Source organism: Falco rusticolus, unplaced genomic scaffold (assembly GCF_015220075.1).
Source record: "Falco rusticolus isolate bFalRus1 unplaced genomic scaffold, bFalRus1.pri scaffold_84_arrow_ctg1, whole genome shotgun sequence".
Lineage (NCBI taxonomy): Eukaryota > Metazoa > Chordata > Aves > Falconiformes > Falconidae > Falco > Falco rusticolus.
In genome coordinates, this window is record NW_023618246.1 from 16,547 (window position 1) to 40,508 (window position 23,962).

The following is a 23,962-nucleotide window of genomic DNA, read 5'->3' on the forward strand; positions in this document are numbered from 1 at the left end:
CGACGACGACACAGCCGCCGTCGGTAGAATCTTTCCCGCGCGGAGGACACGCGTTCGAGCCCCGTGCTCTGGTACCAATTTTTGGTCGCCAGGTGGCAGCAGCGCTCCACCAACTGGGCGGCTGCAGTACCCAGCGTTTTGTCGCTAGATGGCAGCAGCGCCCCACCAGCCCCGTGCTGAGCACCGGCCGGCGAGCACCGCCGGGTCTCGGCCCAGTTTACGCCACCGGGCCCCGGGAGCGCTGGCTGCGGCGGCGGGGTGCCCTGCGCTCTGCCCTCTGCCCGCTCGCAGCCCGGCATTCATGCTTATTGCCTCCGTACGCAAAAGCACCCACGGGGCTCAAGCTCTTACATCCTCTCCGTACGATGCGTTCCGTTTTGCTGTGGGAAATAGGGGTGCGTTTGCTCTGTTTGCCCTTGGAAGCACCTTAGTAACAGCGATTTTAAACATGTATTTTTTTAAATAGAAGAGGTCTTGCAGCGCTGCCCTTTCCGAGTAGGAAAAAGCGAATGGTGTGAGTGTGCGGCTTAGGAAAAGCTCACGCAAGTTTCCCCCTGCGCAGGGAAGCCGTGAGCAGCTGCCGCACGGTTTAACCTCTCGGGCCCACAGCCGCGCCCTGCGAGGGGAAAGTGAGGTGTCACCGCGGTGAAGGGGGGCGGAGGACGCGGCAGGGCTGGAAGGTGGGACAAGGGAGCGGGGTCTTCCCTCCGCCCCCTCCCCCTCTGCACCCTAACCCTCTGGGACTGGGGGTCTCAGGATCCCACCCGTACTGGGGGAGGTGCTGAGGGTCCCACTGAGACTGGAGGGGGCTGAGGGTCCCACCAGTAAGGGGAGGGGGGGCGGTTAAGGTCTGTCTGGGACCGGGGTGCTGAGTGTCGCGCTGGGGCTGGGGGAGGGGTGTCTCAGGGTCCCACCAGTATGAGGGGTCTTTAGGGTCCCCCGGTAGTGGGGGGGTGTGGAGTCCTTCTGGGACTGGGGGGGGGGCTCAGGGGCCCACCAGTACCGGGGGGGGCTCAGGGGCCCTCTGGGACTGGAGTGCTGAGGGTCCCACCGGGACCGAGTCCCACAGGTGGGCTCGAGGGGCGTGGCCTGCAGCTAGGGGCGTGGCCGTTGCGCTGCCGCGCGGGCCCCAGGAACGGGGCCCAGGCTACGGCGTGGGGCGGGGCCGGTTGCTAAGCGACGACGGCGGTTGTGACGCGGCGGCGGTTTGACCCGGAAGCGCTGCCGGCGGCGGGCGGCTGACCCGGAAGTGCTGCGTGGGGCGGGGCTGCGGCGGATGATGGCGGCGGAGGAGCCTCAGCAGAAGCCGGAGCCGCTCGGCGGCGACGCGGACGGTACCGACGGGCCCCGGCCGAGCACCCCCCGGGGCCTTCCCCCGCGGCCTCCCCCCCGCGTCCCGGCTTCCCTTGGGGACCCCCCCATCGGGACCCCCCGGCGCCCCGCGGGGGCCGCGCTGGGGCCCGGTGCCCCCACAGCCCCCGCCCGGCGTCCCCGAGACCCCCAGAGCCCCGCCGTAGCACCCCCAGGGTCTCCCCCGTAGCACCCCGGGACCCTCCCCCGACGCCCCGCGTAGCCCCCCCGCAGCACCCAGTGAAGTGGCCACGGGGGGCCCCTACGAAATCGGGGACACTTCTCCTGAACCCAAATATCCCCCCCCCCCCCCCCCCCCCCAAAGGCGTGAACTGCCTGGCCTACGATGAGGCCATCATGGCACAGCAGGACCGGATCCAGCAAGAGGTGAGACCCCCCCCCGCCAGCCCCCTCGACGCTCTCGTGGGCGTCTCCACATCGCTCCCCTCCCCCTGACGGTGACCCCCCGCCACGCTGACCCCCCTTCCCCATGGGGTGCAGATCGCGGTGCAGAACCCGCTGGTGTCCGAGCGGCTGGAGCTGGCTGTGCTGTACAAGGAGTACGCCGAGGATGACCACATCTACCAGCAGAAGATCAAGGTGGGCACCAGTGAGGGACTGGGAGCGCCTCTGGCAAAACCAGTACAGGACTGGGAGTTGTAAAGGGCCTCGTGGCACCCGGGTTGCACCCCCCGACCCCCAACACCTGACTGTGTGCTGTGCCGCCCTCCCCAGGACCTGCTCCAGAAGTATTCATATATCCGGAAGACGCGGCCAGACGGGAACTGCTTCTACCGAGCCTTTGGCTTCGCCCACCTGGAGGCTCTGCTGGAGGATGGCCAGGAGCTGCAGCGGTGCGAAGCCCCCAGGGACCCCCTCTGGGTGTCCCCTGTACACTGACGTGTCCCCCACCCAAGTCCCAAGGGTTCCTCCTTGCCCTGCCCCACCCCCCCCCGCCTCAGATCACGCCTCTCCCCCACCAGATGTCTGGGTGCCCCCTGGGTCCCCCTTCCCTCCCCCAGGCATCCCTTGCTGATGCCCGGGTCCCCATCCAGGTTCAAGGAGGTCTCAGCCCGCAGCAAGGAGGAGCTGGTGGCACAGGGGTTCACTGAATTCACCATTGAGGACTTCCACAACACGGTGGGAACATGGCAGGGAACACAGAGGGGGGCATGGTCCTTGTGGCCACGTGTGTGACCCCATGAGGGCCCTTGTGACAGCACGTGTCCACGACAGCATGTGTGCCCCTGTGGCCGTGCACGTCACGCCACCCGTGCCCCCCTGATACGTGTGTTCCTGGCAGTTCATGGAGCTGATCGAGCGGGTGGAGCGCCGCGTGCCACTGCCGGAGCTGCTGGCGGCCTTCAATGAGCCCAGCACCTCCGACTACCTGGTGGTCTACCTGCGCCTGCTGACCTCTGGCTGCCTCCAGCGCCACCGCCGCTTCTTCGAGCAGTTCCTGGAGGGCGGCCGCAGCATCAAGGAATTCTGCCAGCAGGTCAGGGCCTCGCACAGGCCTCGCGCTGCCCCAGCATGGGCCATGTGCCACCTTGCAGCACCCTCACGTGGCTTCATGTAGGGCAGGGGTCCTCAAACTGCGGCCCGCATGCTGGATACGGCCCCCCAGGGTCCTCAGTCCGGCCCCTGGTATTTACAGAACCCCCCCGCCCCCCGCCGGGGGGTGGGGGGGTAAACCAAGCAGCCACAGATGACTCCCTGCCACCTCATCCGCGCGCTGGCCCCCTGTTTGAAAAGTTTGAGGACCCCTGATGTAGGGTATCACATGGGCTCGCATGGGTCCCACGCAGCTTCACAGGGTCTCCTGCGACTTTTGCGTGGTGTCTTGCGGCCTTGTGCAAACTACAACCGTCTCAAACTGCTCTTGCACAAGTCTTGCATGGGTCTTGCGTCGCATCCCAGGGCCCCCGTATGGCTTTGTGCAGCCTTGCACAGCCCCGTGCTGCCTCCCAGCACGCTCACTCAGCTTTGCGTGGTCCTTATACGGTCTCTCACGTGGCGTTGTGCAGCTTTGCACACTCCTGCATGATCTCACCCTGCCCTTGCATGGCTTCTGACGGCCTTTGCACAGCTTCACGCAGTCCCTGGTGGCCACTGCGCAGCCCCCCGGCAGGTTTGCACAGCCTCGCATGGCCCTTGTATGGCTTTGCACAACCTCCAGCCCCTCCGCAGCTTTGCACAGCGTTGCATGGCCTCCCAGGCGTCCGGGTGCACCCCCAAGCTCCCCGGCACAGTCCCCTGATGTCCCTTTTCCCCTCACAGGAGGTGGAACCCATGTGCAAGGAGAGCGACCACATCCACATCATTGCCCTCGCACGAGCCTTGCACGTCTCTATCCTGGTGGAATACATGGACCGGGGGGAGGGCGGCGCCACCAACCCCCACGTCTTCCCCGAGGGCTCCCAGCCCCGCGTCTGCCTGCTCTACCGCCCCGGCCACTACGACATCCTCTACAAGTGAGCTCCCGCCTCGCACAAGGCCTCACGTGAGGCTGGCGGTGCCTCGCCTGGGCCGAGTGCAGCTCCCCGCAGGTGCACGGGGGCTTTGCGCAGGGCCCGCCAGCGCCTCACGTGACCTTGCGGGGCCTCATGCGTCCCTCGCACAGGCCCTGTGGGCCCTCGTGCAACCCTGGCACGAGTCCTCATGCGGCTTCGCACGTGCCCCCCTCCCTCCGCCCCCCCTAATAAAGACGCGGCCCCACTCGCTGTGGTTGTTTATTGGGGGAGGGGGGCGTCACGCAGGGGGACTCGGGGGTGGGGGGGGGGGGGCTGGGAGGCACTTGGGGAGCCCCATGGGTGCAGTTGGGGGTCAAGAGGGGTGGTGAGAGGGTTGAGGGAGGACGCTGGGTGGGGGGAGCACTGAGACCCCTTGTGGGGCACTTGAAGGCCTGGGGGGTCACTTGGGACCCTCTTGGGGGCAGTTCAGGGGTAATTGGGGGGGGGGGGAGCAGGGGGTTCCGCTTAGAGGACAAACTGCGGGGCTGGGGGGGGTCCCAGGGGGGGTCACCCAGACGGTGGCGGGGTACCCTGGGGCGAGCTGGGTGATGGAGGTGCCTCATCCTGTGCTGCACAACCTGCCCTTCACGCCGTGCACGTGTGCAACATGCCCGGGGACCCCCCCAACTGCCCCCCCCCCAACCCAAACTACCCCTGGGAACCCCAAGAGCCACGCAAGGGTCCCCAGATTTCCCCTTCCCACCCCCCCAAAGCCCCCCTTGTCCCACCTGCCGAGGGCACTTGTGGGGATCGGCAGGAGGGTGGCGTGAGCCCCCTCGCACGGCAGGGTCCCCGTGCAAGGGGGTCCTAGTGTGCAGCTCCTCTGGGGGCACGTGTGGCACCGGGGTGGGGCATAGGACCCCCCCCCTTCCCCGCTGGCGCTGGAGCCCCCCTGCGTGCACCCCAACAGCGTCTGGCGTGAGCCTCGCGCCAGCTCTTGTGCAAGCCCCGTGCCTGGACGTGCCGCACGTCTGGGGCGGGGGGTGGTTGCGGGGTGTGAGGAGGGGGTTTTGGTCCCCCGCTCAGCTGCATCCGCCCCCGCGCCCCCCCCCCCGGGTTCCCGCGCACCGGGAGGCGGCGCTCCCCCCCCCCCCCCCCCCCCCCCCGCCTCCCCTTCCCCCCCCTCCACCGCCTTCCCACGCCCGCAGCCGCCGCCGCCAGCACCGGGCCCGACCGCGCCGGCCGGTACCCACCCCGGTAAGGGCCCCCCGCTCCCCTGCCCCACCCTCCCCCCTCCCGGGACCCCCCGAAACCTCCCCCTGCGCTCCGCATCCCCATCCCCATCCCCGCATGGTACCCAGTGATGCTCCAGCCCGGGGGAGGGACCCAGGCGGTCGGGAGCTGGGCCCATCCCCCAACGGGTACCACAGGAGCGACCCCCCCCCCCCCCCCCCGACATTAAGACCCCCCCAAATCCTCCTGACGTCTCCCGCCCCCCAACCCCCCCAGCCATCCGAAATCGACTCGCCCCTCCCCCGCCCGGTACCCAGCGATGCTCCAGCCGGGGGGAGGGGCCCAGGCGTCCGCGAGGGGGGAGGGAAGGCACTCGGGCGTCCAGGGTCCTGACCCCCCCGCCGAGAGACACCCCCCCCCCCTTACGGCACCAAATCCCCCCCCTCCCCTCCCCCAAGCCACCCCCCCCCCCCCGGGTAGCCAGGGATGCTCCAGCCGAGGGGAGGGACCCTGGCATCCTGGGAGGGGGGGAAGGGACCCAGGCGTCTGGAAGTCTGACACCCCCCCACGAGACACCCCCCCTGCCACGAGACCCCCCCCCCCGACTCCCCCACCTGCCCCCAGCCCTCAAATACCCTCTGACCCTCCCCCCACCAACACCACCCCCCACACCCAGGTACCCAGGGATGCTCCATCCGGGGGGAGGGGCTCAGGGGGCTGAGGGGGGCTCAGGCTCCCTGGAAAGTGACACCCCCCCATGAGACCCCTTCCCAGACCCCCAAAACCTCCCTGGCCCCCCAGCCCTTTCCCCAGTCCCCAGTGGTTTCCAGCCAGGGGGACTCAGGCATGGGGGGGTGATGGGGGTGGGGGGGAGATGGGGGGGGTGTCACCCACACGTCTGGGTCCCCTCCTGGGGACGAGGTCACACGACCCCTCGTGCAAAGCCCTCATGCGAGGCCGGGGCTGACGCAAGGGCGACCCTGGGGCATGAGAGTCCCGGGGGAAGGGGGCCCTAACGAGCTGCTGCTAATTAGGAGCGGTTCAGGAGTGGCGCTGGTAATTAGCACCCAGAGGAGGGGAGAGCAGAGGCTCGGACGCTGGGGGCCTGGCAGGTGTCGCACGAGGGCCTTTCACAAGGGCGGGTGTCACACGAGGGCCCCGCTGCTCACCACCCCTCTCTCCCCACAGCGGCCCCCCCAGCGGGGGGGGGCCATGGAGCACCGGCGCTGTTAGCAGCGGGCTCGCACGAGGACCCACCGTGGCACGAGCACCCGTTGCACAAGGCCCCGTCGCACGAGGACCGCGGACCACGGGCAGAGGACCCAGGTAGAGCCCCACTCCACGGCGGTCCCCTATGGGGGGGTCCCTATGGGGGGGGGGGCTCCTATGGGGAGGTTCCCTATGGGGGGGTCCCTACCCCATAGATCATTGGGGGGGGGTTATGGTGCTGTGGTCCCCTGTATCTGGGGGGGGAGGGGCACTGGGGGGGGCGCTGACCTGTATCTGGGGTCAGTGCTGGGGGGGCCGCAGCACCCAGACACCTGGGTCCCCGGCCCCCCTCCGCCCTTACCCGCGGTCCCCCCCTCCAGGACCCCCCCTCCCCTCATGGCCCCCCCTCCCCTGCACCTCCTCCTCCTCCTCCTCCTCCCCCTTCCTCCCCCCACCCTGGCTGCCCCGCGGGGGGGGGGGGGGGCTCCTTTCCCCTCTCCCCTCCTGTGCATTGTCACCGCCGTCGCTGCGCTCGCCATCACCGCTGCCGCCTGTCCCACCGTGTGCCGCTGTGCTGGCGGCCGCGTCTACTGCAACGACCGCGGCCTGACAGCCGTGCCCGAGGGTCTCCCTGCTGGAGCCACCACCCTCTTCCTCCAAAACAACCGGATCGGTGACGCTGGCATCCCGGCTCGCCTGGGGCGCCTGCCGGCGCTGAAGGTACTATACCTGTATGCCAACGCGCTGGAGCAGCTGCCGGCACACCTGCCACCGGCGCTGCGTGAGCTGCACCTGCAGGAAAACAACGTGCGCGGGCTGTGCCGGCGGGCGCTGGCGCGGGCACCGCTGCTGGAGCGCCTGCACCTGGATGACAACTCGGTGTCGGCCGCCGGCATCGAGGAGGACGCCTTTGCCGAGAACCGCCGCCTGCGCCTGCTGTTCCTGTCGCGCAACCACCTCAGCAGCGTGCCGCCGGGGCTGCCACCGGCGCTGGAGGAGCTGCGGCTGGACGACAACCGCATCCACACCATCCCGCTGCGCGCCTTTGAGGGGCTGCCAGCGCTGCGGCGCCTGGTGCTGGACGGGAACCTGCTGGCCAACCAGCGCATGGCGGACGACACCTTCAGCCGCCTGGGCAACCTGAGTGAGCTGTCGCTGGGCCGCAACGCGCTGGCGGCACCGCCGGCCAACCTGCCCCGCGCCCGCCTGCGCCGCCTCTCGCTGGCCGCCAATGCCATCAGCCACGTGCCCGCCGGTGCGCTGGCGCGGATGCGCTCGCTGGAGCGCCTGGACCTCTCGGACAACAACCTGACCACACTGCCGCGGGGGCTCTTCGACGACCTGGGCAGCCTGAGCCACCTGGGGCTGCGCAACAACCCCTGGTTCTGCGGCTGCAACCTGGCCTGGCTGCGGGACTGGCTGCGACGGCGCGCGCCGCGGGGGCTGGAGGTCAAGGGGCTGCTGTGCCAGGCGCCGGCGCGGCTGCGGGGGCTGCCGGTGGGGGAGCTGGGGGGGGAGATGGACGCCTGTGAGCCCCCTGCCGCTGCTGCCGCGGCAGGCACGGGGGCAGCCTCACCGGGTGCTGCGGCAGCGGCGTCGCCCGGTGTCATGGCAGCGTCACCGAGCACAGCGGCATCGCCGGGGGTCCCAGCGTCGACGGGTGGGCTGTGGGTGCAGGCGGCGCCTGGGGGGTCTCTGAGGGTGCGGTGGCCCCCGGCCCCCCCCGGCATGTCACTGCGGTTGAGCTGGCTGCGCCCGGGGGCAGGGGCGGTGACGGAAACCCTGGTGCGGGGGGAGCGGGGGGAGTACGTGGTGACGGCGCTGCAGCCACGGGCAACCTACCGCGTGTGCTTGTCTGCACTCGACGCCCCCAGCGCCGCCAGCCCCCCACTCTGCACCCAGGCTCGTGCCGGTGGTGAGGCCCCCCCCATATCACCAGGCCCCCCCCCCCCCCAAGGGACGCCCCCCTAGCGCTGCCCCCGGCCGCAGCGGTGGGGGGGGCGGCGGCAGCAGCAGCCGGGGTGGTCCTGGGGGTCCTGGCGGGGTGGTGGAGGCGGCGGAGGAGGGGCGGGGAAGGGGGGGTTCCCCCCCCCCCCAAGATCGGGGGGGGGCGGCTGGCCCTGAGACCCCTGCGACCCCCCGAGGAGGGGGGCATCCGCACCATCTTCCCCCCCCCTCCCCCCCCCCCACCCCCTCCCCCCCCGCTGCCCCCCCCTGGCGTTCGGGGGTACCGGGGGGGGCGGGTGCCCCACGGCGGTGTCAGCGAGGGGCTGGGGTCCTGATGAGGGTAAGAGTCCCCTCTTTCTGGGACACCCCCCCATGCTGGGGGGACACCCTCTGGGGATACGGGGGGGGAGGCGCCCCCCTGCTCCAAGGACATTTGGGGGGGATCCCCCCGGGGGTTTTGGGGGGAAGGGGTCCCCCTGCCCCTCCCCCACCTCCCTTTAAGGGGCATTTTGACTTTTTTTAAGGTGTTTTTTCGGCACCGCTGCTTTTTTGGGGGAAGAAAAGGTGGGTTTGGGGCAGGAAGGGGTTTGGGGGGGCGGACCTAGGTGTCTGGGACCCCCAAAATCCCCATGACCTCCAGGAGGACCCCAGCATCAGAACCTGCACAAGAGACCATTGGAGGGGGTGCAGGGGGGATCCAGGCATCCCCCCCCCCCGCCCCCCCAGCTTCAGGGCACGTTTGTGTGTGACAAAGTGCCCCCTCCCCCACGAGGTGCCTTCACCCCTCCCCTTGCCCCCAGCCGTTGGAATTTTGAGGGAAAAGGACCAAAATCAGGCAAAATCAACCCAAAAGGGCTGAGGGGCGCCACCTTCCCCCCCCCAATAAACCCAGCGGCTCCTTTTCCCGCCGGCGCCTCTTTCCCGGACGCCTGGGACTCCCCCGCAACAAGGGGGGAGGGTACGCACGTGCGGGGGCGGGGGGCACATGCGTGTGCGAGGGGCTTGTCACACTAGGCCCCAACCCCAAGGGATGGGGGGGGCGGGGAGAGGGGTGTGGGGAAGGGGGGGGTCTGGGGGGGAGGGAGGTTCACGGCAGAGGGGGGCACGAGGGCTCATGTGTGGGGGGGAGGTCACATGGGGGTCATGAGAAGGTTCCAGGGGGTCACACCAGGGTCACATCAGTCCCACGTGTGTTGTGCCCCTCCCACCAGGAGGCCCAGGCGTGCGGCCTCTCCCCAGCACGCCAGGGCGGGGGGCTACTCCCTGCCCCTCCCGCCATGACACGCCCCCCCCTTCGGCCCCCAACCCGTTCGGCAGCGGCTTCGGGGGTCTCCCCGTGCAAGCCGCGCCGCCTCTCCCGCGGGACGCACGAGTGGTAGCGAGGCCTCCGCGCCGCCGGGAGGCGCACTCCCTCCCCAGTCGTGTCCCAGCCCCTTCGTGATTGGCACCGCGCACACCCAATGGGAGAGGTGGAAAATTCCAGAAGAGCGAGGAGGCTCCCGCCAATGGTCGGCCAGCGTCGGCCGTGGCGGCCAATCGGCGTGCGGAGGCTGGCCTTTGTGCCGGCTTCCGGCGGGAAGGCGGGGCTTGAGAGAGGCGGGCACCTCTTTCCCTCTCGGCCAATGGCAAGGCGGGACTGCAGCTATCTACCAATGGGCATTCGCGCGGGGGCGGGCGGGCGGAGCCGCCGGCCAATGGGGGGCAAGTGGGCGGGGCGCGAGGCTTCTAGCAGCTTCCAGAAGGCGGCGCGTTCGCGGCGGGAGCGGAGCGGAGCCGGCCGGGCCGCCATGGAGGAGGTGGGCGGGGGCCGGGAGGGGCCCCGGGGGGCTCCGAGGGGGTTTGTGGCTCCCCGGGCAGGGGGGGGTCTGGGCTCCTCGCAGCGGAGCTGGCGGGGCCCTGAGGGGGGCCAGAGGGCTCTGAGGGGATCGGGGGGAGGGGTGTCCGGGGGGCCCTGAGAGGCTGGAGGGGCGGGGGTCCTGGAGACAGGCGGAGGGGGGATCTGGGTGCGCCCGAGGGAGGTGGGGAGGAGGTCGGGGGGTGCCTTGAGAGGCTGGGAGTGCTGGAACGTGGTGGGGAGGTGGTCGGGGGGACCCTGAGGGGAGCCAGGGGGGTGCAGTGGGCTGTGGGGGGGCCTTGATTGGGGTTGGGGGTCACGGGGACCCCATTCATGTTCCTCTTCTTTTTTTCTGCCCGCCCCTTTCCTGCGGCCTTTTCTTGTCTCCCTTCATGCCCCCTGCCTTCCTTTTCCTTGTGTCTTCGTGTCTCATGCTCCTTGCCTTTCTCCTCCTCGTGCTTTCTGTCCTTGTGCCCCTTGCCTTTCCCGCGCCCCTTGTCTTCCTCTCGCCCTCCAACGCTCGTACCCCTCCTGCTCCTGGCCCCCAACTTTCTTCATTGTGCTCCTCTCAACTCGCACTTTTCTCGTTCTCCTTCGCATTTTCCACACGTCCGGCCTCTTCCTCGCATCTTCTCCTTGGGCCCCCCCTGTCCTCCCGGCACGCTCTTCGTCGGGCCTTCGTCCTCCTTGTGGGCTTTCATCGTTCTCCGCTCCCTCTTGCACACACGCCCCGTTCTCCATGCACTTTCTGCTATGCTCCTTACTCGTGCTTTTTATTTCTCGCACCTTTTTCCTTGGCGCTGTTCTCTTCCTGATGCCTTCTTCCACCTGGCGTTCCTTCATCTTCCTCACGCTTTCCCTCTTCTCGTGCCCCTCCTGTTCTTCACACCTTCCTGTTCCTCATGGGTTGTTGTTCTCCTTCTGCTTTCCTTCCTCTCGTGCTCCGTTGCCTTTCTCACACCTTGTTTATTGTCGTGCCCCTCCTCTTTTTCACGCCTTCCTCCTCTTTGTGGGCCTTCGTCCCTCTCCCACATTTTTTTCTCCCCTCCTCTTCCTCCCTGTGGCAGGCGCAGGAGCTGAAGGAGCGGGGCAACCGGGCGCTGGCGGCAGGGGACGTGGGGGGGGCTGTGCGCCATTACACAGCAGCCATCGCCCTGGACAGCCGCAACCATGTCCTCTTCAGCAACCGCTCAGCTGCCTACGCCCGTCAGGGCGACTACGCCCGAGCCCTGGCTGACGCCTGCCGCACCCTTGAGCTGCGCCCTGACTGGGCCAAGGTGGGTGGGGGGAGCACCTGTGGGTGCCCCCGTCTGCGTCGGCCCCCAGGGGTGCTCACCATGTCTTGTGTGTGTGTGTGTGTGTGTCCCGCCACAAATCCAGGGGTACTCACGCAAGGCAGCGGCGCTGGAGTTCCTGCATCGCTTCGAGGAGGCCAAGGCAGCTTATGAAGAGGGGCTGAAGCACGAGCCGGGCAACGCGCAGCTCAAGGAGGGGCTGCGGGGGGTGGAGGCACGGCTGGCAGGTAGGGAGGGGTTAGGGGGGTGAGGAGGGGGTGCTGGGGATATTGGACATGGGGGATGGGCGGGTTGGGCCTGGGAGTTGGTGGGCTTTGAGAGGTGGAGGCATGGCTGGTAGGGCTTCTTGGGGATCACAGAGGGGTCGGGGGGGTGACCTGAGATGTTTTGGGGTCCCAGAATCAGTCCAGGGGGTCCCTGGGAGGTTTGAGGGGGCTCTGAGGGCATTTGAGGTTCCTGGGTGGGGATGTGGAAAAGTTTTAGAGCCCTAGAATGGGTCTGGGGGCACTCTGAGAAGGGGGTCTGGGGTACCTGGAGCGTCGGGAGGCCTGACACCCGCTTTGTGCCCCTTCCTGCAGAGCGGAAGCTGCTGAACCCCTTCAGTGTGCCAGACCTTTATGGGCGGCTGGAGGGGGACCCCCGAACCCGGGCGCTGCTGGGGGACCCCGAGTACCGGCGGCTGCTGGAGCAGCTGCGCAGCCACCCAGCCCAGCTGGGCACGTCAGTGAGGGGGAAGGGAGGGACTTGGGGGGCGGGGGGGGGCACTGGGGCAGATTTTGCAGCACTGTGACGCATTGAGACGGGGGGTGGTGTTTAGGGCTGATTTTGGGGGGATTTAGGGGCAAGTTTGGGGGGGCCGGAAGGGCTGCAGGGCAGGTTTGGGAGTTATTTTGGTGGTTCAAAGCAGGTTTTTTGGGGGGGGTGGGGGGTGGTGTCACACATGTCAGGACAGTTTTTGTGGTGCTGGGGAGGGATCTGGGTGCCTTCACCCCAGCTCTGTGTGCCCCAGGGTGGCTTATGGCTATTTTTGGGGTGCTGGGGTATGTTGGGGCAAATCTGTGGGCACCAAATCCCCCCCAAGGGGAGTGTGGTACAGATTTTGGGGTGCCGCTCCCCCCCCCCAGACCCTTTCTCCCCCCACCCCCAGAAAGCTGCAAGACCCCCGGGTGATGACGACTCTGAGTGTGCTGCTGGGGGTGGACCTGAGTGGGGCTGAGGAAGAAGAGGAAGCCCCTTCCCCACCACCACCCCCCCCTCCCCAGCCCCCCACCCAGCCCCCCCCACCCCAGGAGCTCCCTGAAAACAAGAAGGAGGTGAGGGGATGTGTGTGGGTGTCCCTGAAAATCCGGGGGGCAATTGGGAGCTGGGGGCCGATTCGGGAGTGCCCTGTCCTTCCCGAACCTCTGGTGCCGTGGCAGGAGCTGAGCAACGCTGCCTGCAAAGGGAGGGCATTACGGGGGGGATGCAGGGCAGGGTTTGGGGGGGAGGGGGGAGTTGGGGGATTTTGGGGTGACCCGGCCCCTGCAACCCACCCAGGCACAGCAGGAAAAGGAGCTGGGCAATGCTGCCTACAAGCGGAAGGAATTCCCCACTGCCTTGGCCCACTACACCCGCGCCGAGGAGCTGGACCCCACCAACATGACCTACGTCACCAACCAAGCAGGTGAGTGACCCCCTGCGCCCCCCCCCAATATCCTCCGAGCACTCCAAATCCCTGAACCCCAGGGTTTTCCTTCCTTCTCTCTCTACAGCCGTCTACTTTGAGACAGGCGACTATAACCGCTGCCGAGAACTGTGCGAAAAAGCCATTGAGGTGGGACGGGAGAACCGGGAGGACTACAGGCAGATCGCAAAGTGATTACAGTGGGATTTGGGGGGGGGGGGGGGGGGGTTTAAAAAAGGGGAGACACCTCCAAACCTGTCCCCTGAATGCCAAAAATCCCCCCCACAGGGCGTATGCTCGCATCGGGAACTCGTATCTGCGGGAGGAGCGGTACAAAGAGGCTGTAAACTTCTACAATAAGTCGTTAGCCGAGCATCGTACGCCTGACGTGCTCAAGAAGTGTCAGCAGGTGACTTGCGGGGTCCAAAAAAGGAGGTGCAGCACCCCCAGACACCCATCCAACCCCCAAATTCGCCACTACAGGCAGAGAAAATCTTAAAGGAGCAGGAGCGGTTGGCGTACATTGACCCTGACCTGGCACTGGAGGAGAAGAATAAAGGCAACGAGTGTTTTCAGAGAGGTAACGGGGGGTCTTGGGGGACGTAGAGTGGGCTCCCCCAGATCTTGGGTGACCCCCCACGCTGTCGTGGGCCCTCCCCAGGGGATTACCCCCAGGCCATGAAGCACTACAGCGAAGCCATTCGGCGCAACCCCCACGAGGCTCGGCTCTACAGCAACCGCGCCGCCTGCTACACCAAACTGCTCGAGTTCCCTCTGGCCCTCAAGGTTTGGGGGGCCCAGGGGGCTGCTCTGGGGCTGTGCAGGGCTCGGGGGCAGTGCAGGGGGCTGGGCTGGGGGCACAGGGCTCAGTGGGGGGCTGTAGGGGGCTGGTTTGGGGGCGCAGGGCTCAGTGGGGGGCTGTAGGGGGCTGGTTTGAGGGTGCAGGCCTAATTGGGGATGCTGGGGGCTGGTTTGGGGGCACAGGGCTCAGTGGGGGGCTGTAGGGGGCTGGTTTGGGGGCGCAGGGCTCAGTGGGGGGCTGTAGGGGGCTGGTTTGGGGGCGCAGGGCTCAGTGGGGGGCTGTAGGGGGTGGTTTGGGGGCACAGGGCTGTGTAGGGGGCTGGTTTGGGGGCGCAGGGCTCAGTGGGGGTGCTGCTCTGGGGGTCTTTGGGTGCCTCTAACCTCCCCCTTTCCCCCCCCCAGGACTGTGAGGAGTGCATCCGCCTGGAGCCCTCCTTCAGTGAGTGCTGGGGGGGGCTGCCGGGGGGGGCTGGTTTTGGGGCGTGCCCCTCATCCCCTGCGTGCTGCCATGCCTGTGTCCCCCCCCGCAGTCAAGGGCTACACGCGCAAGGCGGCGGCGCTGGAGGCCATGAAGGATTACAGCAAAGCCATGGATGTCTACCAGCGCGCCCTTGACCTCGACCCCAGCTGTAAGGTGAGGGGGAGACCCCACTGCTGCCCCCCCTGCCCCCCGCCGTCACCCCCTGCCCCCCGCCATCACTCCCTTCTCCATGCAGGAGGCGGGGGAGGGCTACCAGCGCTGCCTGCTGGCCCAGTACAACCGGCAGGACACCCCCGAGGAGGTGAAGCGTCGCGCCATGGCCGACCCCGAGGTGCAGCAGATCATGAGCGACCCCGCCATGCGCCTCATCCTGGAGCAGATGCAGAAGGATCCGCAGGCACTCAGCGAGTGAGTGGCACCTGGGGTGTCGGAGGGGTCCCCGGGCTGTGGCGGGGTGGCATCGGCCACCTGACGGTGCTCGCTGGCTCTTGGTGGGGGCACCCAGAGCTCCCCTGGAGCTGGCTGGGGCTCACCAGGGTGTCACCAGGGGTCTCTGAGGTGTGACAGGGTGTCGTCGCACCCCATAGCAGTCACCTGCTCCTAAAGGGGACACCTAGAGCCCTCCTGGAGCTGGCAGGGGTCCCCGAGGTGTCACTGGGGGTCCCTGCGGTGTCATCAGGTGTCCCCGAGGTGCCGGGGGTGTTGCCAGGCTCCCCATGGCAATCGGCTGGTCTTCAAGGGGGCGTCTGGAGCCCTCTTGGAACTTGCAGGGGGTCCCTGAGGTGTCACTGTGTGTCCCTGCGGTGCTGGGGGTGTCACCAGCTGCCCCTGGCCCTCACTGAGCCATCACGGGGAGCCCAAGGGCCCTCCCGGTGCCGAGGGGGTCCCCAGCGTGTTGGTGCGTCCCAGACATGCTGGGGTGTCCCCTGTTCCCTGCAGCCCCAGGGGTCCCTGTTGTCCCCCTGACCCCCCTGTTCCCCACCAGGCACCTGAAGAACCCTGTCATTGCCCAGAAGATCCAGAAGCTGATGGACGTGGGGCTGATCGCCATCCGGTGACGTGACCCCCCCCGGCCCCCTCCAGGGACCCCCCCGACCCCCTGGGGACACAGGCATGGGGGGGTCCGGGGGGGTGGTGGGTGCTGGCCCTCCCGCCCCCCACCCTCATCTTGTGTCGGTTGTGGGGCGCCGCAACCCCCAATAAAGAGCGGAGCAGTTGCCAGGCTCAGCCTCTGTGGGGGGGATGGGGGGATGCTGGGGGCACAGGTGCCTGGGTCCCACGTCAGGGGATGGAGGGGGGGGGGCATGGGAGGGATCCCAGGCACCTGCACCCGGGGGGGGGGGGGGGGGCACCATAGGTGGGTGAGAAATGGGATCCTGGGCGCCTGCACCCCTTGATTGGGGGGGGGGTGAGAAATGGGATCCTGGGCGCCTGCACCCCTTGATGGGGGGGGTGGGAAATGGGGTCCCGGGCACCTGCACCCCTTGGGGGGTGGGCAGGGGGGAGGTGGGAAATGGGGGAACAGATGCCTGGGTCCCCCATGGGAACGGTTGGGGGGGGCCTGAGCACCAAGGTCCCAGGTGCTGGGGGCGGGAGACAGGGGGGCGGGGGATGGTGTGGAGCCGGGGCTGTTGGCTGGGGGGGGCACCCCGGGGCTCCCCCGCCGTGGGGCAGGGGAGCGGCTCCCCACACCAGGGACCCAAGCATCGGCGCCCCGCAGCTCCTCCCCCCCGCAGCTCCTCCCCCCCCTCGACTTCCTCTGTGGTGGTGGGGGCAGGGCTGGGGGGGGCGTGGGGTGAACCCGAGGCCCTCAGCCCCCACCCCCCCCACCCCCGCCGTGGGGCGGAGCGGCGGGGCAGGAAGGCAGCGGGGCGGCGGGCGATGGCGGGGCTGAAGACGGCGAGCGGGGAGACCATCGACGGCTCCTTCGAGCTGCAGGTGGAGGTGGAGGAGGGCGATGCCGGGGGGCAGGCGCCCCCCCCAGCAGGCCCCCCACGCCCCCCGGCAGCCCCCCGCACTCTGGCCCTCCGCGTCACCGGGGATCTCCACGTCGGTGGCCTCATGCTTCTCATCGTCGAGACTGTTGGTGAGCGACCCACGTGAGGCCCTTGTGCCCCACATCTCTGCCCCACGGGGACGGACGGGACCCCCAGCATCCCGTGGTGCCTGGGCAGGATCCAGCCGGGGGGGCCCTGCCGGGGTGTGGGTGCCCCCCCCCCGGCCCCCCCATGCCCCTGGCCGGGGCGATAAGGGAAGCACTGGCTATAAATAGCGTCGGGTGCTGGGCCCGGATGCCTGAGCCCCCCTGATCCCCCCTGCTGTGGTTTGGGGGAACAGCACGGCCCCCCAGGGCACCACAGAGCTCCCCTCGGCACCACCCCACAGCCCCGTGTGGCCCCTCTTAGCCCCCCCCCCCACAGCACCCACTAACCCCGCTCCAGCAGCTTGGAAGCCCCCCCGAGCCCCCCAGCCCTGTTACGACCTCGCTAGCACCCCGTAGCCCCCCACCCAGCACCCCCAAGCCACTGCTGGGCACCCTGCAGCCCCCGCTGACGGGTCGGTGCCCCCCAGGGGTGCAGCGGGACTGGTCGGACCACGCGCTGTGGTGGGTGCAGCGGCGGCAGTGGCTCCTGCGCCCCGCGCGGACCCTGGACGCGCTGGGGGTCGGGGGGGACGCCCGGCTGCGCTTCGCCCCCCAGCACCGACCCCTGCGCCTGCGCCTGCCCAACCGCCGCTGCCTGCGCCTGCGCCTCTCCTTCGCCGAGCCCCTGGCCCAGGGGGTCAGCCAGGCCTGCCGCCTGCTGGGTACGGGGAGCTGGGGGGCATTTGGGGGGGGCTGGGGGTCCGCTGGGGTGCCCTGTGGGGACTGGGAGGGACTGGAGGGGCTGGGGGTCCACTGGGCGTCACCAGAGTCCGCTGCGGGGGGCTGGGGTCCATTGGGGTGACCTATAGGGCCTGGAGTTTCTCGGGGGGGGGGGGGGGGGGCACTGGGCTCCATTAGGGTCCCCTGTGGGGCTGGAGGGGGGCACTGGTCTCTACTGGGGGGCATTGGGGGGGCACTACGGGGCCTGGGGGCATCAGGATCCACTTGGGGGGGGTGGGTGGGGGGTGCGGCTGTGACTGTGGGTGCTGCAGGGATCCGGTACCCTGAGGAGCTGTCGCTGCTGCGGCCGCTGGAGGAGGAGGAGGCGGGGGGGGAGGGGAAGAAGGGCAGCAGCCCCCCCCCCTCCCCCTGACTTCGACCTCAGCCACCTCGTGCTGCCCCCCGGTGAGTGTGCAAGGGGGGCCGAGTGTGCAAGGGGGGCCGAGTGTGCAAGGGGGGCCGAGTGTGCAAGGGGCCGACCGGCCTCCTGCTCACGTGAGCCCTCGTGCAAGCCCTCACGCAATTCCCCCGTGACTCTCGTGCAAAACCCTCACGCGTGCTCATGCCCTCACTCCATTGCAGGCGAGGGGGGGTCGGTGTCGGAGCCCCTCCCCCACCTGCCCCCCGACTGCTACCGGATGCTGGTGGCCCCTCGGGGGGGGCTGGGCCCCATCGTTCCCCCCCGGACCCCCCGGGGGAACCCCCTGCTGCGCCGCACCCGCCTGCACGCAGGGTAGGGGCGAGGGGGGGTGGGGGGCCGGGGGGGGGCAGTGGGGGGGCGGGGGGGCCGTGGGGCAGGCTGTAGAGCGCCTCCTGCAGGTGGCTGGACTCCTCGCGCTCGCTGATGGAGCAGGACGTGGCGGATGATGAGGAGCTGCTGCTGCGCTTCAAGTACCACTGCTTCCTCGACCTCGACCCGCAGGTACCCCCGACCCCCCCCCCCCCCCAAACCACTAGGACCTTCGGGCCCCCCAGAACCCCCCTGCCGCAGCGTGTCCCCCCCGTGTCCCCACAGCGGGACAGCCCGCGCCTGGCGCTGCTGTACGAGCAGGCGCGCTGGGCGCTGCTCACGGAGGAGATTGACTGCACGGAGGAGGAGATGATGCTCTTCGCTGCCCTGCAGGTACGCCCTGCCCCCCGACCCCCCGACCCCCTTGGGTGCCCACAGATCCCCTTCCAGCTGCCTCAGAGCCCCCCCTGGACCCCCAAACACCCCCAGTGCCCCAAATACTGCCCCTGGGAGACCCAGATCCCCCCTGGGATCCCCCCCAGATCCACCTGGACCCCCATATCCCCCCCCAGCTACCCTCTGGATCCCCACAGATCCCTTTAGTCGTCGTGTCCCTCCCCAACCTTTCCGGGACCACCTCCCCAGACACTCCTCCCCCCTCCCCCAACCCCCTGGATCCTCAAACATTGCCCGTGCCCCCCGAAATACAGGGGACCCCTCTGCCCCTCGCAGTCCTCAAATTACCCCCTCCCAGGACCCCCAAATCCCTGCTCCATGGGACCTTCAGGCACCCCCCACCCCACCCCTGGGGGCCTCCTGGGACCCCCCCACCCCCCCTGCCGAAGCTGTGGGCCCCCCCTGACCCCCCCCATTCCCCCAGTACCACATTGACGAGGTGGTGGGCAGTGGGGAGCCAGGCGGCGCCGGGGGGGGCAATGACCTGGATGACCTGGACGTTGCCCTCAGCAACCTGGAGGTGAAGCTGGGGGGGGGCACCGAGCCCCCCAGCCCACTGGTGAGACTGGGGGGCACCGGCAGGGACTGGAGGCAGCAGGGTGAACTCTCTGCCCTCACTGGGGAGATTGGGGGAGGGTGGTCTGTGGCCTTACTGGGAGTCACTGGGGCTGGGTGTGCCTAGGAGGAGCTCACCCCTGTTCCCGAGCTGGCAGAGGAGCTGGAGATCTACAGGTGGGTGCACCGGTGACACTGGGGCCCAGGCACCTGGGTCCACCCCCCCAGACCCCTGGGCCCCCCCACCGGACACTTCCCCCCCCCCCCAGGCCCCGCAAACTGGCGTTGAGGGGCTTCCGCCCCACCTGGGCCGTGCTGAAGGAGACATCGCTGTCGTATGGACGCAGCCCCCCGACCCCGGGGGAGCCCCTGCAGCAGCTCAACCTTCGGGGTGAGACCCCCCAGCATGCCCTAAACCCTCTGGGCTGCCCCCCAGATCCCCCCCAAACCCTGCCCCGGGGAAATACACGCACAGCCCCACACCCCAAGTACACCCAAAACCCTACTGTCACCCACCAGGGCCACCACATCCCCCTCGGTGTCCTCCCCTGGGACACCGTCCCCCCCCAGTACCCCCAAATCGCCCTGGGTGCCCCCCCCCCCCTCCCCCCCCAGGTTGTGAGGTGACCCCCGACGTGGACGTGGGCGCGCAGAAGTTTTGCATCAAACTGCTGGTGGCTGCACCCGAGGGGATGAGCGAGATCCAGCTGCGCTGCCGTGATGTGCGTGGGGGGGGGCGGCCGGGGGGCTGCGGGCTAGACCCTGTGGACTCTGGGGATGCCCCGGGGGGGCCGTGGGGAGGCGCTGGGGGGCTCGGGGAGCCCGTGGGGCCTTCAGTTGGGGGGGGGGGGGGGGGTGTCCAGGAGGGTGTGGGGAGGCACTAGGGGGGTCTTGGGGTTGCAAGGGGCTGGGGGGAGCCCGTGGGGGCCCCTGGGCGTGTCCAGGGGTGTTTAAGGGATCCGGGGGGGGGCGGGGGGCGCCTTGGGGGCTTCGAGGCGTGGCGGGGGGCTTGGGTCCCGGGCTGGGGGGGTACTGGGGTGGCCGGTCGCTGAGCGGTGCCCGCAGGCCCCCCAGTACGCGCGCTGGCTGGCCGGCTGCCGCCTGGCCTCCCGGGGCCGCTCGCTGGCGGGCGCCGCGCTGGGGGCGGAGGCGCTGGGGGTGCTGGGGGTGCTGGGGCTGCCGCCGGGGGGGGGGGGCCGCGCCCCCCCCCGCCGGACCCCCGCGCCCCCCGCCGGACCCCCGCGTGCTCCTGGCACCCCGCTTTCAGCGCAAGGTCAAAGCCAAGCAGGTAAGGGAGCCCCCAGCCCCTCCCCCCCCCCTCCCCGGCTGCTCCCATGGATCCTGGGGACCCCCAGCCCCTCCCCCCCCCCCCTCCGTCCTCTCCGCAGCTCGTGCCCCGCATCCTGGAGGTGCTGCACCGCTTGGGGGCGCTGCCCCTCCCCCAGGCCCGGCTCCGCTTCCTGGAGGCCTGGCGCGCGCTGCCCGGCTTCGGGCTCGCGCACTTCCTCGTGAGGTGGGGGGGGGGGGGGGGGGGGGGGGCGCTGGGAGGGACTGGGGACGGGCTGGGGAGCGCTGGGGGGGACTGGGGATGGGCTGGGGAGCGCCGGGAGGGACTGGGGACGGGCTGGGGAGCGCTGGGGGGGACTGGGAATGGGCTGGGGAGCGCTGGGAGGGACTGGGTGGCACAGGGGGGTGGGGGTTACTGGCGGGCACTGGCGGGCACTGGGGTTGCTGGTTGGCACTGCAAGCCCCGTGGCCGGCGCAGGTTCAAGGGCGGCCGGCGGGACGAGGTTCTGGCCATCGGCCCCTTGCGGCTGCTGCGGCTGGAGCCCGGCAGCGGCACCGTCACCCGCGCCTGGCGGCACAGCGCCCTGCGCCAGTGGAACGTCAACTGGGACACCCAGCAGGTACCGGCACTACTGGGAGATCACCGGGGGGGTCCCAGCCATGCTGGGGTGGGGGGGAAGGGGGGTCCCAGCCGTACAGGAGTCACGGGTGCCCCCCCCCCCCCCCCCGCAGGTGACGCTGGAGCTGGAGGGGCAGGTGACACTGGCGCTGGCGCCACGCTCGGCCCCGTGCCGCGTGCTGCACGAGTTCCTGGGGGGGTACCTGTGCCTGGCGGGGCGGCAGCCGGGGCAGCCCCTCGACCTGCGCCTCTTCCAGCAGCTGACGGGGGGGCAGGAGCCGCTCTGAGCGACCCCTGGTGCGACGCGCACCCCCCTCCCCCCCCCAGCACACAGCCCACGCACCCCCCCGTACAACACTCGTGCCCCATCAGGGGTTTATTGGCTTTGACTGGGCCCCGGGACCCTTGGGGGGGGTGTCTGCACCCTCCCCGGCTCTGGGGGTCCCTCCTCTGGGGGTCCCTCCTCTGGGGGTCCCTCCAGCGGCAGCAGACACCCTGGGGGGAGGGGCAATAAAGCACCTGTTACCATCGCAACGGGGCACAGGTGTCTGCATCTTGGGGGGGGGGGTGCCCCCTCTTCCCCCTACCCCCCCACGGCCAGGGTCCTCACCCTGTGTCTCCTCATAAAAGGCTGGGGTCTGTGTGCCCCCTCCCCTCCCCACAAGGCAGGGATATCCCCACCCCCCAAATTCCCCCCCCCCCCCCGGGGTCCTTACGCCGTGGCCGCAGCTGCAGGACTTGGATGAAGTATTTTGGAGGGAGCCGCCCGCTCGCGTCCCCCGGCGTCAGGATCACCCCGTTAGCAGAGCGGAAAAAGGGAATCCCATCTGGGGGGGTGGGGGGTGTCAGCCAGGCACCGCCCCCCCTCAGACACCCCCACCCAAAGCCGTAGACCCCCCCACTCACCCGCCAGCGCCCGCGGGCCGTCGATGATGATGGCGATGTCCGAGTCCGGCCTTATGCCTGGGGGCAGGGGGCGGAACAGGGGGCTCGGGGGGGGGCAGTGGGATTTGGGGGGGGGAGGGGGTGTGGGGAGGGGGGCGGGGGACTGCTCACCGCTGCGCACGCCGGGGTCCCCGGGCAGACCGGGGGCCAGGTGGATGTGTGTGCGCCCCATGGGCGCCAGCCCCCCCGCGCGGATGGGGGGCCAGCAGCGGCGGCGCGTGCCGTGTGCCAGGGTGGGGGGCAGGGCCGCGGGGGTCTGCAGCGGCGTCAGCTCCAGCGCCGGCACCTGCCCCCCCGGCACAGAAACCCCTCAGCCCCCCCCAGACTCCCTGGGACCCCGCTCCAGGTTCCCCAGGACACACACCACTCCCCGAGTGCCCCACAAATTCTCTGGAGCCCCCCCACACCCCCCCCAGGTCCCCTGCGACCCCCTCACGGGTGCCCCACACCTTCTCTAGAGCCCTCCCCTCCCGGGACCACCCCCTGAAGACACCCGCTCTAAAGCCACCGCGCAGGGACCCCTAAACCTCCCCAAGAGCCCCCCCCCCCCCCCCCCGCGCTGAAGCCCACAAGTCCCCCTGAGACCCCCTCACCTCCCTGCAGCCTCCCAAAACCTCCCTCAAGCCCCCATGGGACCTCCACGATCCCCCTCCAGTCCCCCTGGCCCCCCAGTGCGCCCCCCCTCACCGGCAGCGAGTGTCCCTGGTTGGCGCGGATGCGCAGGGGGTGGGGGCGCAGCGCAAAGCGCCCCTTGGGGTCCTCAGCCACCAGGCGCTGCAGGACCCCCACCGAGACCCCCTGGAACCGCGGCAGCTGCAGCAGGGCCCCCACCTCCACGAAGCCATCTGCGCCCCCAGACCCCCCCGTCACCGCGGGGTGGGGGTCCCGGGGGTCCCCACACCCCCCATCACCGCGGGTCGAGGAGGTCCCGGGGGGGGGGGGGCGGGGGCGAGGGGAGGAGGGGTCCCGGGGTTGGGCACGCACCCGGCCCCATGGGCAGCCCCGCGGCCGCGGCCCCGTGGCGCAGGACGTAGCTCAGCGCCTTCGACAGCCCCACCGAGGGGTCCTGGGGGGGGGGGGGCTGCGGTGTGTATGTCCCCCTTTAACCGCCCCACCCCCACCCCACCCCACCCCGCATTCCTGGGTCCACCCGCTCCTGTCCCCCCACTGCCCGACCCCCTCCCTTCCTTCCCCCCAACTTGGGTCCCCCCTTTGCCCCCCGCCCCCCCCAGGACCCCAGCCCTTAGCTCCCACGACCACCTGGGCACACACGCACCCCCCCCCCGATGCTGGGTCGTGTCCCCCCCGCCCTCCTGCCCTCCGCCCCCTCCCCGCTCCTCCTTGGACCGCCCTCACCGGAGCTCCTGCCCCCCCCCAAACCCAGGACCCCCGCGCTACAGGCCTCCCCTACCCGCCTGGATGGCATCGCTGTGGCACCCCCCCCCCCCGGGTGTCCCCCCCGGGTGTCCCCCCCGGGTGTCCCCCCCTCCCCCGGGCCGCCCTCCTGCCGCCCAAAACCTCCTCCCGGTGCCGCCGCCGCCGGCCGGAGCCCGTTCCCCGCCCCGCGGCGGCCATGCGGCACCGCGCGCCCCGCCACGTGACCACGCCGCGCGTGACCACGCCCCCGTTTCCCGCCGTCACCACACGGGGCCGCTGCTGCGAGAGCCGGTTTATTGCCCCGCCCCCCGCCCCGCCCCCCAGCTCAGTCCAGTTTCCGCGTGCCCAGTTTGGGGGGGCCCCGCGGACCCCCCCGGCGTTTGGCCTCCAGCTCCCGGCGCCGCTGCTGCTCCCGCTGCCGCCGGGCCGAGCCCGGGGAGGGTCCTGAGGGAGGGTCCCTGGGGGTCCCTGGCGGCACTGGGGGGAGAGGGAGGGTCCCTGGGGGGCACTGGGGGGAGGGGAGGGTCCCTGGGGGGCACTGGGGGCACTGGGGGGAGGGGGAGGGTCCCTGGGGGTCCCTGGCGGCACTGGGGGGAGAGGGAGGGTCCCTGGGGGGCACTGGGGGCACTGGGGGGAGGGGGAGGGTCCCTGGGGGGCACTGGGGGGAGAGGGAGGGTCCCTGGGGGTCCCTGGCGGCACTGGGGGGAGGGGGAGGGTCCCTGGGGGGCACTGGGGGCACTGGGGGGAGGGGGAGGGTCCCTGGCGGCACTGGGGGGAGGGGGAGGGTCCCTGGGTGTCCCTGGCGGCACTGGGGGGAGAGGGAGGGTCCCTGGGGGCACTGGGAGGCCTGGGGGGAGGGGGAGG

At 70.3% G+C, this 23,962-nt stretch overlaps 5 protein-coding genes across 7 annotated transcripts; 4 read left to right on the top strand and 1 right to left on the bottom strand.

Moving 5' to 3' along the window:
* Positions 1 to 1,197: 1,197 nt before the first annotated feature.
* Positions 1,198 to 4,070, top strand: OTUB1 (OTU deubiquitinase, ubiquitin aldehyde binding 1). Its single transcript, XM_037374934.1, has 7 exons — positions 1,198 to 1,334; positions 1,676 to 1,737; positions 1,852 to 1,950; positions 2,086 to 2,204; positions 2,406 to 2,490; positions 2,654 to 2,848; positions 3,631 to 4,070. The coding sequence occupies exons 1-7, from the start codon at positions 1,277 to 1,279 to the stop codon at positions 3,826 to 3,828; spliced, it is 816 nt and encodes a 271-aa protein (XP_037230831.1). The 5' UTR covers positions 1,198 to 1,276; the 3' UTR covers positions 3,829 to 4,070.
* Positions 4,071 to 5,016: 946 nt separating this feature from the next.
* Positions 5,017 to 9,234, top strand: LOC119142209 (leucine-rich repeat transmembrane protein FLRT1-like). The gene is made up of 3 exons (XM_037374933.1): positions 5,017 to 5,060; positions 6,225 to 6,362; positions 6,626 to 9,234. Exon 3 carries the CDS (start codon positions 6,642 to 6,644, stop codon positions 8,214 to 8,216), a length of 1,575 nt encoding a protein of 524 aa, XP_037230830.1. The 5' UTR covers positions 5,017 to 5,060; positions 6,225 to 6,362; positions 6,626 to 6,641; the 3' UTR covers positions 8,217 to 9,234.
* A 448-nt stretch (positions 9,235 to 9,682) lies between these two features.
* STIP1 (stress induced phosphoprotein 1) lies at positions 9,683 to 15,483 on the top strand. The gene is made up of 14 exons (XM_037374932.1): positions 9,683 to 9,988; positions 11,094 to 11,303; positions 11,407 to 11,548; positions 11,900 to 12,041; positions 12,469 to 12,634; positions 12,858 to 12,984; positions 13,073 to 13,175; positions 13,273 to 13,393; positions 13,468 to 13,564; positions 13,646 to 13,770; positions 14,188 to 14,224; positions 14,316 to 14,419; positions 14,502 to 14,674; positions 15,252 to 15,483. The coding sequence occupies exons 1-14, from the start codon at positions 9,698 to 9,700 to the stop codon at positions 15,322 to 15,324; spliced, it is 1,911 nt and encodes a 636-aa protein (XP_037230829.1). The 5' UTR covers positions 9,683 to 9,697; the 3' UTR covers positions 15,325 to 15,483.
* Positions 15,484 to 15,878: 395 nt separating this feature from the next.
* LOC119142206 (fermitin family homolog 3-like) lies at positions 15,879 to 21,090 on the top strand. The gene is given in 15 exon segments (XM_037374930.1): positions 15,879 to 16,352; positions 16,838 to 17,088; positions 17,402 to 17,534; positions 17,712 to 17,862; positions 17,949 to 18,051; positions 18,145 to 18,252; positions 18,740 to 18,874; positions 18,998 to 19,047; positions 19,140 to 19,261; positions 19,486 to 19,592; positions 19,936 to 20,048; positions 20,050 to 20,158; positions 20,259 to 20,383; positions 20,636 to 20,777; positions 20,890 to 21,090. Coding segments are annotated over 15 exon segments (2,028 nt in total). The 5' UTR covers positions 15,879 to 16,147; the 3' UTR covers positions 21,064 to 21,090.
* Positions 21,091 to 21,127: 37 nt separating this feature from the next.
* Positions 21,128 to 23,359, bottom strand: TRPT1 (tRNA phosphotransferase 1). Of its 3 annotated transcripts, XM_037374936.1 has the most exons (8): positions 23,240 to 23,359; positions 22,706 to 22,787; positions 22,409 to 22,566; positions 21,833 to 22,007; positions 21,683 to 21,739; positions 21,493 to 21,603; positions 21,238 to 21,271; positions 21,128 to 21,207 (listed from the first exon to the last, which is right to left on the bottom strand). In XM_037374936.1, the coding sequence occupies exons 1-8, from the start codon at positions 23,294 to 23,296 to the stop codon at positions 21,153 to 21,155; spliced, it is 729 nt and encodes a 242-aa protein (XP_037230833.1). In that variant the 5' UTR covers positions 23,297 to 23,359; the 3' UTR covers positions 21,128 to 21,152. The 3 variants fall into 3 exon arrangements, with proteins under 3 accessions (XP_037230833.1, XP_037230832.1, XP_037230834.1); XM_037374935.1 differs by having other exon boundaries at positions 21,130 to 21,271; positions 23,240 to 23,358; XM_037374937.1 differs by lacking the exon at positions 23,240 to 23,359 and adding an exon at positions 23,133 to 23,162 and having other exon boundaries at positions 21,130 to 21,271.
* Positions 23,360 to 23,962: the final 603 nt, after the last annotated feature.